The sequence below is a fragment of the Mytilus edulis genome, chromosome 9 (genome assembly GCF_963676685.1).
Source record: "Mytilus edulis chromosome 9, xbMytEdul2.2, whole genome shotgun sequence".
NCBI classification, from domain to species: domain Eukaryota; kingdom Metazoa; phylum Mollusca; class Bivalvia; order Mytilida; family Mytilidae; genus Mytilus; species Mytilus edulis.
In genome coordinates, this window is record NC_092352.1 from 6,070,148 (window position 1) to 6,089,016 (window position 18,869).

The window sequence follows — 18,869 nt, forward strand, 5'->3', positions numbered from 1 at the left end:
AGTTTCAAAGGAGAAGATTTTTCTAAAAGATGACAATTTACGAAAAATGGTTAAAAATTGACTATTAAGGGCAATAACTCCTAAAGGGGTCAATTGACCATTTCGGTCATGTTGACTTATTTGTAAATCTTACTTTGCTGAACATTATTGCTGTTTACAGTTTATCTTTATCTATAATAATATTCAAGATAATAACCGAAAACAGCAAAATTTCCTTAAAATTACATATTCAGGGGCAGCAACCCAACAACGGATTGTCTGATTCATCTGAAAATTTCAGGGCAGATAGATCTTGACCTGATAAACAATTTTACCCCATGTCAGAATTGCTCAAAATGCTTTGGTTTTTGAGTCATAAGCGAAAAACTGCATTTTACCCCTATGTTCTATTTTAAGCCATGGCGGCCATCTTGGTTGGTAGGCAGGTCACACCACACATTTTTTAAACTAGATACCCCAATGATCATTGTGGCCAAGTTTGGTTTAATTTGGCCCAGCAGTTTCAGAGGAGAAGATTTTTGTAAAAGTTAACAACGACGGACGACGACGGACGCAAAGTGATGGGAAAAGCTTACTTGGCCCTTCGGGCCAGGTGAGCTAAAAAGACCAAACCTAAATAACTTAACTTTGACCACTGAACCAAAAAAATGAGGTAGAGGTCAGCTTGACATGTACACCTTACAATCATTCCATACACCAAATATAGTAGACCTATTGCCCATTACTTTAACCACTGAACCATGAAAATGAGGCCAAGGTAAGATGACACCTGTCAGTTGGACTTGTACAACTTACAATCTTTCCATACATCAAATATACTAGGCCTATTGCTAATAGTGTCTGAGATATGGACTTGACCACCAGAACTTAACCTTGTTCACTGATCCATGAAATGAGGTTGAGGTCAAGTGGAAACTGTCTGAAGGGCATGGGGACCTTGCAAGTTACGCAAATACCAAATACAGTTATCCTATTACTCATAACAAGAGAAAAATAACAAAAAAAATTAACTTTTTTCAAGTAGTCACGGAACCATGAAAAAGAGGCCAAGGACCATGGACATGTGATATTTTGTCAGAACTGGTTGAAATCAAATTTTGTTATTCACACACTCCTTTTTAAAAATATGCAACACTGAAGTTAATATTTATTTTCAAGTTTCATAAACAGAATTATATATATATTGTCTTCTAATCAATATCACATTTCCCACCAGCTGCCTCAATAGCTTTCTTTAAAGTTTCAGCTTCTTCTTTGGTTATGTCTGCTTTTATGACTTGTGGAGCAGATTCTACAAACTTCTTAGCCTAAAAATAATAATATAATTCAATAAGGGACATAACTCGAGAAATACAAATAAAAAACATATGCAACACCAAATTCTACTGAAGTCCATACAAAAACTAATGACAAAGGAAAGCATATCTCCTCAAAGTCTTTAATTTGACACATTCTGTAAGTGCCTGTAATTCAGTGGTTGTCGTTTGTTGCTGTAAATTATATTTGCTCTTCGTTTATTGTGTAGTACAGGCTGTTCGTTTTCTCCTTCAATTTGTTTTACACTTATCATATTAGGGCCTTTAAAAGCTTTCTATGCCTAATGACTTTTGCTCATTGTTGAAACCCATTCGCTTTATGTTATCATTATGTAGTGTAAATTTAACTTTTCCACCATGCTCAATGAGACCATGTCAATTTTAATTGTTTTTTGGGAAAAGAAAGATTTTCAAAGTGCATTGGTTGACCAAATCTTAGGTTGTTTTAGTTAGGCCAAATAAAAATATATGTGTGGTTCCAGTGACCCTACCTTCCCTACTTTTTTGTCTTGAAATTAGCCTACCCTAAAGATTTTATTGTCATTTTTCATTAAGCACTGTTAAAGTCAGAATGATGCTCCCATAGACTCAATGTAAAAAAAAAACATAAAATAAAAAAAAATCCCTACCTAACTACCCTAACTTTTTTCAGAAACTGGAACCACATATACTATTTTATTTGGCCTTAGAAGCTTTACTTAATGAATCTCCTTCTTTCATCTTAAACAATGAACTTAATATTAATTTGGGCCAAATAGAGCCCTAATCCCTTTTCACAGATTTTTCATGCACAACAAACTTCGGAGATAAACTCTGCCATAATTTAACAAACTACAGTACAACACTTCGGCTTTACAACAGGGAATTTTCATCTGTCTGATGTATTCTTATTTATGCATTTAAAGTTTTACCTGCACTAAATTCATATCTGGCACAAGACTTTTTATTTCTTTGATCAGGGTAATCTTCTTGTCTGCTGCGAATTCTAAAAGTTTGAGCGAGAAGAGAGTTTTCACAATTTTGGGAGCCTCTTCCTCCTCTTCTTCCTAAGAAAGAAAGTCAATTATAGGTCAAGGTCATACAGGTATTATTTGGAATTTTGTGAAAGATTGAAAATTAGTTTTTTTAATTTCATCATTTCCTGAAAACAAATTTTAGCAGATTTTTCTTTTGAGGAACTATATTTATATATCAATTGGTCAAAATAATATAAGTGGTCTTTAATGTCTGTATTGCATGCATGTGAATAAATTGTTCCCAAGATAAGAAATTGGTGCAAGAAATATAGGAAATTCTAACCTCTTCTTTGTGCTTACCTTAGGTGCAGCCATTCCTGGCATACCCATGGCCATTACAGGTGCATCTTGTATCCTTAAAGTTTTCTGAAAAATTCAAACAAGATTATACCTGTAGTACTTTTTATTCCTAGGTAAATGGTGTAACAGCTTTCAAAAAAATATATAAATATGGAGCAAACATAAAGTTTGTAAAAAAAAATACAGCAGTTCTGAAAAATGCAATGCAAACATTACTTCAAATAACAATGGCCTTCCATATATTTTTGTTCAAATTTTACATTTGTAAATTTAAACTATGAAAAATATTATTAGTATTTATCCAAGTGGCATAGATCTTGTATTCTAGCTAAAGGACACTTGGGCTATGATGCTGAAGCAATGGCACATTAAATAAAAGAATACAAGATGGGAAATGTTATTCAACAACAAAAGTACATTCAAAAAGACTAACTTCAAACTGCATTTTTTTATTATGTTACATAAATATAATACATATTGTTATAAATGGGTATTGATAATAATCGCAATGAAACAACACATTTTATATTGCTAAATTTTATTGGGATCAATATCTGAAAACCTGAAAAATAGCTGTCTTAGATGATTTTCATACACTAAGACAACTTTGGCAAACTCAATTTGGGGAGATCAAATTGCATATTTTTATAATTAGTACCAGATAACATATTATTTAACCTAACGTCTATCAACTTATCAAGTTGACATAGCGGTAAAATTCAACTGTCAGTGAACAGGCACTTCGATCACGATTTTCACAGGTCTACATTAAATTCACACTTTCAGGGGATAATGGGTTTGTAAAACATGTTTGTCATTACCTATTCATTCAGTCTCAGTGTTATTTGACACATCTTTTGGTTAGTTTTCCCTTAAATTCCATCGTGGCTAGTGCTTGTTTACGTATATTGGAAGTTGCCATTCCAACGAATGGTCACTTCCGGGTAACAGTACTTCTTTATAAAGTTATAATAATACATAAAAGTATTATTAAGATATGATTAAATTACTTGCTGGCCTTCCTTTTATTGTGTAGGATATTTAATAATAAGATATAATTACATTAAGTACGTTTTTGTGAAGCGCCGTTAAGGAACTATTTTGTGATTTCAATGACGTCAGAAAGAAACGTAGGTGATAAGGCTAAGAGTATGAAATTTTAAGGTTTATATTTATTATGTCACTTATTTATTGGAATTAAAGGCAAACTTTCGTGATTTTATGTATTTATAACGACATTTTGGGACATGAGCCAGAGTTTTCCTTAGTATTTCAAAGTTATAGTAGATTTTCAGTTCTGTGAGTCGCGGATGTATTTCACCGTCAAGTATTAATACGGCGTCGCACTAGCACTTTGGCATATCGTATCTGGCTATCAAGCAGAGCAGAACAATAAACAAAACAACCCTTAAAGTCAACCAAGCTATTTAGGTACAGGATGCATTTCGATATAAAGCTATTTTACCTTAAGCTATGCGATAGCATTTCAAGTCTATATTTATCTTTTTACATCTTTTGGAATATTAAACTAAAAGCTTCGTAAGGACGTCCAGGAACCTAATACAGCTTCTTATAAGTATTCCCGCTTAAGCAGGTCTTCAACAGCAAGTGGCTTCATATTTAGACAAGATGCGGAACCAGTTCAATATTTACAATTTCTAATAGCAGTTTTTGGCAAATTATACAATTATTAAAGATGTAAAGATACGATGTCCCACCACGTTGACAACTTTCTAATATCGTAATTTAATGAAATAAGTATATTTCATTCTCTCATTATTGTATGATTGATAGGATAAAGACTTGTAAATCTGTATATACATAAATGTATAAGTTACATCTGGGGTTTGGAAGGCCAGCATCTTACTATTCCAATTTATGATTATACTATGTTATTGCTGATATTTGCATGCGTTATTTATTGAGAGAGATATATATATATATGCATACTGGACAAGAATAAAAGTCATTCTTTTACGCTGGATTCATCATTATATATATGATTATGCTGGAGTCAACAAACTACATTCAAAACAAGACTAAGTGAAGGAACACTATCAATAATCAATCATGCGGAATTAAAAGTACACTCAACCCCTACTCGCCCGCCTGTAACAATATATATTTCAAACACACAAAAATTGTAGGATAAGTTGATTCAATTACCAATCCACTATTGCATTGTATTGTGTGATGCCTTTTATCTTGATATAACTTGTCAATATATCTTATAGGAGTAATACAACCCTATATGTGCAGCAGGATTTTCTAACCCGTCCAGAACACCTGAGATCACCTCCAGTTTTTGATGGGATTCATGTTGCTCGGTCTTTAGTTTTCTATGTTGTGTTTTGTGCACTGCTATTTGTCTTTTGTTTTTTTTGCATTGACAAATAGCAGTAGTACAGTACACAAAACACAACATAGAAAACTAAAGACCGAGCAACATGAATCCCATCAAAACCTGCAGGTGATCTCAGGTGTTCTAAACGCATTAACAGTTTTATTTTTATCAGCATGTTAACAAAAAGACAGGTATTATATTTATGGCTGAACAAGACATGATTGAAATTGTTTTTTATTCATCATTTGCTAGGACATGATATTGAGTCCACTTTCTTCACTTTTGATGAACTTAAATCTAATGTTGAGACCTGTATATTATAAATTGTCCCATCTTAATTTATGGAAACTAATCAAGACAGTGTAATACCTTAAGCAATTCATTCAAATCAGCTACTTCTGTGAGAGTGAGTTTACCAATATCATCTACAATGGTATGTAGTTTAGGTGGGAAAACTTTGTCCTGTCCATCAATAACTGGTTCTGGTAAGGTACTATAGAGACGACTTGTTGAACATGAGGAACAAGTGACCACTCTGTCACGCCTGCTTATTCTACAAGTAGAAATTAAATAAAACAACAAATGAAAATCTCAATTGTCAATGTGTCCAGATCCTTCACAATCTAGATCATTTGCAATTATTTAGTCTATGTTTGATGCTACAGAGAATGGCCATTGAGTTTGAAGTCCCTCTTTATTGGAATATATGCTGGTAAGTACTGCTTTCTACATGTAGGTATTCTTTGAGTTTGAACCTATTCCGAATCATACTGAGGAAGATTTTGTGCTGTCCTATTTTTCTTTTCTGTACACAGAATAAACTTTAACCATGTGGTAATTGATGGGTGTTGTTGTCTTTATTGTTTTATTTTCTGTACACAGTTGGATTTTTCTTGGCTTTTGGTTCTGTGTCATTTGATCTGTTGATTACAGATTGCCATAGAACCAGAGACATATTAGTTTTAGTCTGAACTTTTCTGTCTCCTGTCCATATTTCACTCTTCCAATATTTTATTTTCTTCATTTTGACCTTTTATATTCCCTCCTCCTTCTATACAACAAATGTAGTTGACATTAGTATTGCTAATAGTATAAGAAAAACAGTCAAAACACAAAAACTTAAAACTGAACAATGAACCGTGAAAATAAGGTCAAATAAAACCTATGAGACTCTGACTGACATGTACATCATAAAATATTTCAGTACACCAAATATAGTTGACCTATTGCATAAAATATTAGAAAAAAGACCAAAACTAAAAAACTTAACTTTGACCACTAAACCATGAAAATGAGGTCAAGGTCAGATGACAGCTGCCAGTTGGACATGTACACCTTACAATCCTTCCATACACCAAATATACTATGCCTATTGCTTATAGTATCCAAGATATGGACTTGGACCACCAAAACTTAACCTTGTTCACTGATCCATGAAATGAGGTCGAGTGAACACTGTCTGGAGGGGATGAGGACCTTTCAAGGTATGCACATACCAATTATAGTTAAACTTTTCACTCATAATAAGAAAGAAATTAACATTACAAAAAATCTTCAGTGAAATCTCAGAAAGACCATGACTTACTTCAAGAAGACCTTAAAAACCTGGTAGTATGGGCAGGTAACTAGGGAATGCGGTTCAATGCCAAAAAAATGCTACATCCTAAGCATCAGAAACAAGGGCCATAAATTCTACAGTTTAAATGGACACATACTACAGCAAGTCCAGCATAACCCGTACCTATGCCTACAAATTTCGTAGGACCTCAAATAGACCACCCACATATCAAACATGGCAAGAAAGCGAACTCAACACTTGGCTTTCGAAGAAGAAACTTGAAATACTGCTCACAAGATTGTCATCAAAAACCAGATTGCTCTGAGGGATACGATTGCCATTGTTTTCATTGACACATGTATGGCTGGATAGTATTATTTTCAAAACTAATTCCACTGCACATGTAAAATTAATGTAATTTACATAATCTGAATAGTTACTCAACTCTAAAAATAGCCAATCCTCGATACAAGTGTATGAACAATGTACTTATTGTGTTTTAGATTTGTACAATCAATTCTAAGTTTACTTTCCACAGCAGTCTCTGACAGTGAGAGAAGGTATTTCAGTTCGTATCTTGTCACCTATTTTCCTACGTTAATTCTAGGAGGAACCCCATTCCTCCTTTCTGTACACATTCCTCTGTTTAAATTGCGATCGTTTTTAATATAAGACAAAGTCTAATGACAGAACGAGTTAACTTTTCTCGATGTGCTGTCAGGGATGGGGTTGATTACTTTAAAATGTAATCAATTAAATTACAATCACTTTTCTAATAAAATGTAATCGATTACATTACAATTACACCCTTTTTCATATGAAATCGATTAAATTACAATTACTTTTCTAATAAAATGTAATCGATTACATTACAATTACACCCTTTTTCATATGTAATCGATTACATTTCTTTAATGTAATCATGATTACTTTATATTACTTATGATTACATTGTATATTGCAATATCAAAGTTTTTTTTATAATTTTGTATCCTCACAAAAAGCTAATTTTGGTGATTTTTTTAAAAGCCTTAAATTATTCATCTTAATTAAAAAAAAATATTGACAAGTACAGTGTAACATGTGTAATTTGATAAAATAGCTATTACAGACAAGTGCATGTCCTTTCTCTACATGTATGTAAAAGATATAACTTTATTTTTTTCTACAAATTTTAACCAACTGCCTAAATAACAAAAAACCTGAACAAGTAAGGAAAATTTAATTAAGTATAGTTTTATTGTCTGTTGGGACATAATTGACACATTCATTAATGTTTTTACAGGTGTTAATCACCACTTTCTCACAGTGCTGTGTCGTATTTTGATTCAGAATATTGACAAAGGTTACTTACGGAAGTGAGACAACTCGAAACAAGTTTCAAATTAATCAATGGAGTGGGGAGTCCAAAGCAACCATTCAATCTGATACCCCTGGAAGTCAAAACCAGGTGCTCCGCAGGGCGCAGCTTTATACGACCGCAGAGGTCGAACCCTGAACAGTTGGGGCAAGTATGGACAAAACATTCAAGCGTGATACAGCTCTGAATTTGGATTGTGATCAAATTTTTGACATTACATGGTTTTTTTTTACACAAAACAAATGTCAAGATTTTACAAATCAATTAAGGATTTCTTCTTCAAACTTTTTAAATCTAAAATTAAATAGTTGACACAGCATAGGTTTCTGACACAGAATGAATGTGGTTTAATGAACTTAAAAGTTTTTTTTTGCCTTTGAGCAATTCACTATGCTGTTGAATATTAATCCTCTCAAAAAAATGTTTGAAGAAATTTTCTTTTTATTTATGAAATCTGAAATGAGAAAAATTTAAACCCTCCCCCCTTTTTTTTCACATCCCTGTTTCCCTTTTTCCAAAACTGATATCAATTCAAATTTCTAATGGAGTTTGCAACAATAACTACTCTTTTAAATACATCATAAAATATTAAAATGTAAAATAAAAAGCTTGTTATCACTGAATGGTAAAGATTGGTTGGTAGTAAAAGTGAATATACATTGTTTATTGTATAAAACAATAAAAAAAACTTCATCAGCAACATTTTATATTGGCAAATTTCCAATGAAGTTATTTACATAAAGTTATTGGCAAATAAAAATAGAAAATGACATCATAGTCATGTCTGGCAAATGTCCAACATACATTATCTAAAAACATTTTAGATAAGATAAGGAAAAAAAGCTTCATCAGCAACATTTTATATTGGCAAATTTCCAATGAAGTTATTCACATAAAGTTATTGGCAAATAAAAATAGAAAATGACATCATAGTCATGTCTGGCAAATTTCCAACATATATTATCAACTACTATTCTATACAAAGAAAGATAACTCCAATTGAAAATTAATTGCTATTGCACAATATTGTGCAATTAGATATTTCTTGCTATTGTGCAATACTGTGCAATTGAAAATTTCTTGCTATTGCACAATACTTGATAAGGAATCCTGATTTGGACCATCTTGAAAACTGGGCCCATAATCAAAAATCAAAGTACATATTTAGATAAAGCATATCAAATAAGCCCAAGAATTTAATTTTTGTTAAAATCAAACTTAGTTTAATTTTGGACCCTTTGGACCTTAATGTAGACCAATTTGAAAACTGGACCAAAAATTAAGAATCTACATACACAGTTAGATTTGGCATATCAAAGAACCCATTTATTCAATTTTTGATGAAATCAAACAAAGTTTAATTTTGGACCCCCCATTTGTACCAACTTGAAAACTAGGCCAATAATTAAAAATCTAAGTACATTTTTAAATTCAGCATATCAAAGAACCCCAAGGATTCAATTTTTGTTAAAATCAAACTAAGATTAATTTTGGACCCTTTGGACCTTAATGTAGACCAATTTGAAAACGGGACCAAAAATTAAGAATCTACATACATAGTTAGATTCGGCATATCAAAGAACCCCAATTATTCAATTTTTGATGAAATCACATAAAGTTCAATTTTGGACCCTTTGGGCCCCTTATTCCTAAACTGTTAAGACCAAAACTCCAAAAATCAAACCCAACCTTCCTTTTATGGTCATAAACCTTGTGTTTAAATTTCATAGATTTCTATTTACTTATACTAAAGTTATGGTGCAAAAACCAAAAATAATGCTTATTTGGGCCCCTTTTTGGCCCCTAATTCATAAACTGTTGTGACCTCAACTCCAAAAATCAATCCCAACCTTCCTTTTGTGGTCATAAACCTTGTGTTAAAATTTCATTGATTTCTATTTACTTATACTAAAGTTATTGTGCGAAAACCAAGAATAATGCTTATTTGGGCCCTTTTTTGGCCCCTAATTCCTAAACTGTTGGAACCAAAACTCCCAAAATCAATCCCAACCTTCCTTTTGTGGTCATAAACCTTGTGTCAAAATTTCATAGATTTCGATTCACTTAAACTAAAGTTATAGTGCGAAAACCAAGAAAATGCTTATTTGGGCCCTTTTTGGCCCCTAATTCCTAAAATGTTGGGACCAAAACTCCCAAAATCAATACCAACCTTCCTTTTGTGGTCATAAACCTTGTGTTAAAATTTCATAGATTTCCATTCACTTTTACTAAAGTTAGAGTGCGAAAACTAAAAGTATTCGGACGCCGGACGACGACGACGACGACGACGCCGACGACGACGACGACGCCGCCGACGCCAACGTGATAGCAATATACGACGAAAATTTTTTCAAATTTTGCGGTCGTATAAAAATTATATGCATGTGCATAATTATCTAAACAAACCCTAGACTTGTGATTTGGAGCAACAACGTATATTAAATGTTAATTAAACGACCTAGATGGTTCTCCATTTCTTTATGGAAGAACAATATCAAATATCAGTTTCATAACGGTGACATATAAGAAAAACTCCACTTCAGTTCTAAAATGACAGAAATAGATTTATTGGAATTCAGAGAACTCTCACATTTGATCAAAACTGGGGAATTCCCTCTGACGTGTTTCTAAATTTAAGATAAAAACACTAAATATAAATACTGCTTAATTCTGATTTTCCGTGTTGTTAAAAACATGCATATAAGTCGAGGGAAATATCGAAATATGAAGATTACAAGAAGAACATTATAGGACAGTTGTTTAAATTCAATCCTTTTGTTTGTTTTTACCCTTTAAAGCAAGACAATCATAAGAATCTGAGATGTTCCTTAATGTTTAGAATAAAACAGTTGACGTGAGGGAATGGCTCTGAGTCAATGGTATAAGTCTACAGTCTAAAGCAATTGTATCAAAAAAAAACCAGCTTAAATCTGGCTTGTCAGATCAACGTTGGTAAATGGAGCCATAGTATGGGACGCTACAAGGTCAAAAACATAAATAAGCTTGAAAGGATACAACTTCATGCTGCAATATTTATCATCAGACATAACAAGTCAAGAGTGGACGGATGTGTCTCCAAAATGCTTGCCCAATTGGAACTACAAGATCTCAAGACAAGACGAACAAGCCAGAAGTTAATATTTATGTACAAAGTGGTTGTGGGGCTGGTTCCCGCTATTGAACCAGACAAACTCCTCAAAAAAGCATGTTCGAATAGAACCATAACTGTCAAGAAATTCGAAGAATACCAAGCAACAAATATATTTATTCAAGTAAAGAATAACACATAAGTGTTTTGACATTCCACCAAGCAAAACACCACAATATTCAAACTCTTTCTTCGTAAAGACTGTAATCTCATGGAATCAGCTAGACGACACTGTGGTGCGCGCATCAAGCGTAGAGAGCTTTCACCGACTCATGCCCCGTCAATAATTGGGCAGCGCTCTCATACTGTTGTTTTAAAGCCAGTATTGGTGTAGACAACGTATTCATACAGATACAGAGAACTTTGACATGTTGTGTAAGATCTCCCCCTTTAAACTTGAAAATTTTCATTTTTCAACTAAACGTCTTGGACTCATGGAGAGGTCTAGATCTAGTCTAAGAAGGCATCCCAGAAAAAAATTAAAATAGCCTTGCCAGACGTTATATTTATTTGGACTATATGTAGTCCTATAATATATGCCTTCGCATTATATGGGGACAAAGTCCCCAATTCCGGTAGAAAAATCAATAAAAAAAATAAAAAAAATTTTCATTCTACTAATGAACTCAAAATCGTTAACTTTTTTTTTCAGATCTACTTCCTGTTCCGGTCTTGTTGGCATGAGACTTTGAATAAAATGTATGTTTATCAACATATCAACAAATATAGGAAGGAATTCCACATTCAATCATTTTTAATAATTGTTTGATATGAAAAAAACGTTACCTGATAACAGCGTTTCTTTGTTTACATTGAATATGACGTCATATCTTAAATAACGTCACAATTAAATCCCTAACAACAGAACCAATAATATCGGAAACGTTACGGTATTTCCGTTTATCAACATGTTTGAATAAAAACAAATAATACAGCTTTCGTCCAAGGATCCGGAAATTTTTTCACCTAATTTCGGTCATTTTCATACAACTTAAAAGTTGATGTCCCTTTTCAAAAAATGATTGTCAAAATCACATTACTGCATGAGACTCATTATGAGTATGCTCATACTCGATCGTCATGTTCGTAGCATCAACAAACTTGTTTCACTGTTGCATCGCATTTACTTTATGATTTGTCCTACCATTTTCCAAAAATCGTTTAAGAGCAATTAAGGGAAGGCAACAGTTTATAAATAAAATGATTTTAATGACTCAAAACGATAATATTCTCAGTTATTGCTTACGTTTCCTTTGATTCTGAAGTCAAAATTCAAACCGGATGTACTGCGACAATACTAAAACGAACAATTCCGGACTCATTTCCGGGATTAGTTTTGTTTATCCAAATCACAGGAAATCATCGGCTTTTTAATATTTTACCTTTAATAGTGTAAGAATATTAATTAAAATAGTTGCACTAGCTTTATTTAGGATGAAATTATTTTATATTTACAATTAATTGTCTAAATCTGTGGAAGAGAATTTCAAACATGCGTATTACATAGTAAACAAAGCACGTGTGTTAGAAGTAAAAAAATATTTTTTTCTTCGTAAATTAAACCAAGTTTTAATTTAATTTTAAATCATAATTGACAATTGTCTGACCTGTTGAGTAATTAAATAATGAAGCCAGTTGGTATGGAATTTTTATTTCTTTATAATAATAGTTTGGAGCTTGTGATTAATTGCCAGGTGTGAATTAAAAACACAGGTAAAGAGATTAGCAATCATTAGCCAATAGCTCCCCGAGGCATTAATATAGTTATTAGGAGGGCCCTCAGGATTATAGCACTTTAATGAAGTGGCAGTTTAATTACAGGAAGTCGATAACAAAACAAAAATATGTTCAAAATGGCGATTTTGAAAGTCGATCTCAACGAAATGACCGAAATTATTACGGTTGAAAAATAAAATTTGACCTAAATCCCAATTAAAAGTTTAGGACATAATAGTTTCAGTTTAGGACATGACTGGCAAATATGACCGTTTCCGGACCCTTGTTTCGTCCCCATTCACAGGTAATGCCTGCCTCCTCATATTATATTCACAGTTAATTTCACTATTTAATGCTGATATTTTCATTTTTTATTATTTGTCTAATGGCACATTGGTGGTAAAAAAAATATAAGAACAGTAAATAGAAATAGTAAATAATGCCCCCGAGGTCATATGAAATAGGACTAGACTAAATGGACTAGGAGACTGGAGAGGTCGAGCTATTTTTCTCTGTTTTGGAGGCTGCTTCGAGCGCTAGTTCTCATGGTTTTTGCCTTTTGTTTCTAAAAAATCTATGATCTAACCTCAACTTAAGTTACCGATTACATTTAATATGTACCTATGAATATTTCTGGAAAGTTTTGAAGACAGAAAAATTAGCCTTCTAGATGCCATAATCTCAGTTGCAAACTGGTTTCAGTTTGTCAGTTCGCTTTGAAAATAGTTTAACTTAAACAGGGAACCAGTTAATTAAGTACGTTTTCTGTTTCTAAACAAAGAAGAGCATTGCACAACACGTGCTTGGAGGTTAGTCGTTAATATAGTCCAGCATGATCGTACAACACCACGGTATTATTATTTTAATGTTCGTGTATTTGTCTTTCTTTAATCAAGCAATAAAATAAAAATATGTGAACACGTAGGATACATTCAATTAAATATCAGTACTGCCAGTTTGGTACGGGGTCCGCTCGCCCCAAAACACATTCGCCCCTCAAGACCGTTCGCACCCTATTTTTCTGCAAATGCCGGTAAGTCGTCGTCAGTAAATCTAATTTGGCTTGGTTTCATGGTGCTCTCACCAGACACTGAGGTTCTCGTCAGCCCCCATTACCGTGGTCGCAATGCGCATGGTAAACAAGACAATATATCATGACTATGTACTATGAAATTCTGTCCTCATCTATAAAATTATGTCTTGAGATGGACAAATTTTCATAGTGGAATTTGGTCTGTTTGATTACAATAATTCACAGATGAATAGTATGAAATTTTGTCCTGCTAAAGGGAAGTAATCATTTGTTTATATCAGAGACATATATACACATACATGTCTCTGTTTATATTAAGACAATATTTCATAGACTGATTGTTATGAAATTTTGTCTTATGAAGGGGAGGTTATCATCATATATCATGATGGTTAAAAATATCATTAAAGTGTTTTCTTCAATTGACAATAACAAAAAAGAAAATAATAATAAATAGATACAGGTACATAAACATGATAAATAGAAAACTAGTTTTGTCATCATGGATGGCAAGGAGTATAAAATACTTTTTGAGTTTCTCAGTCTAAAAGTTTCACTGGAAGGAATTTCAGAAAATCAGAAGAGAGTAATTAGTAGAAAGTCTTATTACTTTTGTATACAGAACAATGAAATTTATTTCAAAAGTGTTAATAAGAAATCAAATGAAGTTATGAAAAGACTTGTGATTCATAAAGACAAATTATAAAGAGTGATGTATAGATATAAATATATATATTAATAACCAAATTACAAAATACATTTGTACTTTTTTATTATTATTCAAAAATCTGCATGCTGCATGTTTGTGTAATATAACTTGTATTAATTTGAACAAGAATTTTTATTATGGACAGTATTCTATAGGGAAAATTAATATTATGCTGTTGACAAAATTTAATATAAAATATTGTTAGCAGACACGTTTTCATAATGATATATTGTCATCAGAGACATGTATGTGTATGTTCCAGACCGTATGAGTATTTCGACCGTACACGTACGGTCTGGACCGTATGCGTACTTTTTCAAAATACTCATACGGTCAGACCGTACGCGTACGGTCTGACTATTATTAAAAAGTTGGTCAAGTTTATTAGATACAAATGCATATAGCAGATCAACATAACTTAACTATCAAATTAATATAAAAAAGTTCAATTGTAATTGAAACTAAAACTTTATATTTTAACTTGTTTTTAATTAACGCTAATTAAATATGCTAATCTCTTGTATTAAGCATGTCGATCAGTAGTACATTAATTGTATTATGAACGCTGAAATTGAACATATCGGAAGTAAACATAAAGTGGGAGTTCAATTGTTTTAAAATATTTAGCAACTTTACCAAAAAGAAAACAAATGCAAAAGAACATGCATGAACTGCATACATGAAATTGCTAAAAATATTACGTTACTTGAATTGTGTCACCTTGGGCGAGAGTACCAAAATAGGATTCATATATACAATTAAACAAATACCTAATTTCAATTGTTCGTTTGTTCATTTTATCTATCTAATTGTAACAAATTATCAATAACAATTTGTAAAACTAAAAATAAAGATTGTTTCAATTTAACCCATATGATCAAGTAACATGTATTGTCAGATCGTACTGGACCTTACGCGTACGGTCCAAATACTCCTATGGTCTGGAACATGTATATATGTCTCTGTTGTCATTGACAGAATTTCATAGTGAAATATTGTCATGGACAAAATTTCATAGTGAAAATTGTCATTGACAAAATTTCATAGTGAAATATTGTCTTTAAGGCGGTGACAAAATTTCATGGAAAAGCACAATATTTCATAATGAAATAGTGTCCTTGACAATATTTCATTATGAAATGGTGTCTTAAGACAATATTTCATATGAAATTTTGTCCAACAGACAATATTTCATGGAGGACAATATTTTATGTTACAATTTTTTGACTATTTATGGTCCACAAATAGTCAAAAAATAACATAAGGACCTAAGAGCTAAGGTTCCGCAGCTACATGAAACTAAATTTAGATATTTGTATTTAAAAAAAAAGTAAATAAATAAATGGGGTTTGCCACATCTCTGGAGTAGCAACTCTCAAGACAAATACTTTTTTATTTAATAAATAGTACCTGTATGACTATTTCAATAGTTTATTTTACAATGTTACATGTAAAATACTGTATGTTGTATCAATTATATATGTTATGTGTATATTTTTGGACCAAATTTGGAAAATAAAATTTATCTTATCTTGTATATTCACAGTTGTATCATATTCGAGTTCAGACTAGTATTATATTCAAATCATTATATTTTTCCTAAACATGCATAAAATATTTGCCACTGGACCTTAGCCTTAGGCAACAAAAATCAAACACAGATTTTAGTTGGTAATTTTGTGAGTTTCCAAGATTTAACCACATGCCACATGTGGAGCAGGATCTGCTTACCCTTCCAGAGCACATGAGATCACCCCGGGGTTGGAACCCCCCCTTTTTTTTGGACGATCAATGTATTTGAATGGGAATATGTGATTGAAACCCCCCCCCCCCCCCCTTTGTCCTGGGTTAGGAACCCCCCCTTTTTAAAATGGCTGGATCAGCCCTTGGACCTGCATTTTGGGGGTTGGGGGAACATGCCCTTTTCGGTGGTGAAATCTTTGTTTTCTATTGCTGATCACAATGAAGAAAAGCATAGCATATAGGAGTATTTCTCTGAGCCCTGTTTCTTCATCAAAAGTTTATTCATGATTTGTTACTGTATTCATAAAAACGTATTAATCATATTTCAGATGCCGAAGGCCGACAAAAATAAGATTAGTCTAAAGCAAAAGCCCGTCCATCCATTGAGTAGAAAAGCACAAGTGTTATCGAAGCAAGTTGCTCGTGAACAACGTGTAAATAACAGCCATGCCAAAACTACGATAAAGAACGATGTAATTGCGCAAAAGTTGATTTGGTTTCAACAAGAAGTTGACCAAGAGAGAAAAGATTTTACAAAGAGGGATTTAATCGAATATACTAAGAAATACTTGAGGCGATTTGACGATGAACTAGATCAGATTGCTATTATTAAAGCTGTAGGAAATCGCCATGGACATCAACATACAGCTAGAAAATCAGCAATTCAGTTAAGTATCGAAAGGGACCAACAGATGTTAGAGACCAGTGGATTAGAGGTCCCGGATATTATTAATAGGAACCATTTGGACATTTTTAGAAAATGGGACGGAGATTTATTTGCAGTTCAAAACATTAAAACCAGAAAACTATTTAAGAAAGACTTTGAAGAAGTTCCTGTAGAAGTGACAGAGAAAACAACTGAATAATTCAGAAAACTAATTTTGCAATAAATTTGAATTAAATATAACTCATTTAAAAAAAAATGGAGGTGAAATTCAGATTGAATTAAGAACAGATTGTTTTGTTGAACAGTTGAATTTCTTTCTACTTATATTATATACTTTTTACCAGTATATCACATCCTAAACTATATTAATCCTTTATAAAGTGGAAGGTAGCATGTCATATTGATATTCATATAAAAAAGAAGATGTGGTATGATTGCCAATGAGACAACTATCCATAAGAGACCAAATGACACAGAAATTAACAACTACGGCCTTCAACAATGAGCAAAGCCCATACCGCATAAGTGGCAAGAAAAGATCCTGAAATGACAAATGTAAAACAATTCAAACGAGAAAATGAACGTCAATCTAATCCACTTATAAATGCTCTATAGAGTCATCTCTCATCTTGTTAACGCATATCTTTTAAGTCAATGTGTGGTGTACGCAGTATTCACGAAAAACTGTTGGACCTACACGGCCGAAAGTATCTTTTTAACAATTTTTCATTTACATATGAATGTCTTCTAACTCCTCTAATTTTAGGAAAATTTTACAAGCCAAATATAATTTTACTTGACTGGACTATAGGGCTTATGGCAAATTTGCAGACTGTAATAGTACGCCAATGAAACCGCAAACCAACGATACAAACATCGAGAGATGTTTATTTCATCTTCAAATGAGGTGCAGGTGTAAAGCAAAATTATATCAGGGTGAAATTTGATCCGGAGGAAAAAATGTCACAGTAGTTGTTGTTATTTTTTTATCCGGAGGAAAATATTTCCCTGGGATATTTTTTCCTTTGCCGTGAAATTCTATCTGGGTAGTTAACTTATTGAAAAGTTATTAGAAAAAACTTATCAGCGAAATTGTTAAAAAAAAATATGAAATTATAATGGGAAATAATTTCACAAATTATCCTTGAAAAAATTTCCTGAAATATTCAAGTCAATATCATCCTTTTAAAAAGAAAATTATCATGAAACATAGGGAAGAAAACCAGAAGTAGTTGTGAAAATAATATCATGATTAAATAAGGTTAGTGAAACACATGTAAAAGTGAGTTGTTTTCAGACCTCAGTACCAATATAAATTTAAAAGTAAGGTAGAAATATAGTTGCATTACTACTGTCATAGATATCTATGCTACTGTTAACAGTAATAACAGAATTTGATTATGATGTGATGATATTTTTAACTATATAAATAGTTTTGTCTGGGGACAGAGATGTAGTTGTTGATAATATGGAAATCAGATAAATCATAACAACAATATACTGGAACAAAAGCATGTTTAACAGCTGGATAGTTTTTATACGACCGCAAAATTTGAAAAATTTTCGTCGTATATTGCTATCATGTTGGCGTCGTCGTCGTCGTCCGAATACTTTTAGTTTTCGCACTCTAACTTTAGTAAAAGTGAATGGAAATCTATGAAATTTTAACACAAGGTTTATGACCACAAAAGGAAGGTTTGGATTGATTTTGGGAGTTTTGGTCCCAACATTTTAGGAATTAGGGGCCAAAAAGGGCCCAAATAAGCATTTTCTTGGTTTTCGCACTATAACTTTAGTTTAAGTTAATAGAAATCTATGAAATTTTGACACAATGTTTATGACCACAAAAGAACGGTTGGGGTTGATTTTGGGAGTTTTGGTTTCAACAGTTTAGGAATTAGGGGCCAAAAAAGGGCCCAAATAAGCATTATTCTTGGTTTTCGCACAATAACTTTAGTT

General features: G+C 32.5%; 2 protein-coding genes across 4 annotated transcripts; one reads left to right on the plus strand and one right to left on the minus strand.

Annotated features, from left to right (window-relative positions):
* Positions 1-1,134: 1,134 nt before the first annotated feature.
* LOC139487542 (large ribosomal subunit protein bL12m-like) lies at positions 1,135-13,514 on the minus strand. The gene is made up of 5 exons (XM_071272421.1): positions 13,380-13,514; positions 5,346-5,529; positions 2,633-2,698; positions 2,228-2,362; positions 1,135-1,307 (listed from the first exon to the last, which is right to left on the minus strand). Exons 1-5 carry the CDS (start codon positions 13,433-13,435, stop codon positions 1,191-1,193), a joined length of 558 nt encoding a protein of 185 aa, XP_071128522.1. The 5' UTR covers positions 13,436-13,514; the 3' UTR covers positions 1,135-1,190.
* Positions 13,430-17,212, plus strand: LOC139487543 (translation machinery-associated protein 16-like). Of its 3 annotated transcripts, none has more exons than XM_071272422.1 (2): positions 13,430-13,567; positions 16,573-17,212. In XM_071272422.1, exon 2 carries the CDS (start codon positions 16,573-16,575, stop codon positions 17,107-17,109), a length of 537 nt encoding a protein of 178 aa, XP_071128523.1. In that variant the 5' UTR covers positions 13,430-13,567; the 3' UTR covers positions 17,110-17,212. The 3 variants fall into 3 exon arrangements, with proteins under 3 accessions (XP_071128523.1, XP_071128524.1, XP_071128525.1); XM_071272423.1 differs by having other exon boundaries at positions 13,500-13,609; XM_071272424.1 differs by having other exon boundaries at positions 13,539-13,625.
* Positions 17,213-18,869: the final 1,657 nt, after the last annotated feature.

Coding starts and splice junctions, on each gene's coding strand:
- LOC139487542 (XM_071272421.1), bottom strand. CDS start 13,435: ATGGCATCTAGAAGGCTAATTTTTCTGTCTTCAAAACTTTCCAGAAAT. Junction 2,363..2,632: donor CAGGAATGGCTGCACCTAAG/GTAAGCACAAAG, acceptor TTTCTTTCTTAG/GAAGAAGAGGAGGAAGAGGC. Junction 1,308..2,227: donor CAGATATGAATTTAGTGCAG/GTAAAACTTTAA, acceptor TATTATTTTTAG/GCTAAGAAGTTTGTAGAATC.
- LOC139487543 (XM_071272422.1), top strand. CDS start 16,573: ATGCCGAAGGCCGACAAAAATAAGATTAGTCTAAAGCAAAAGCCCGTC.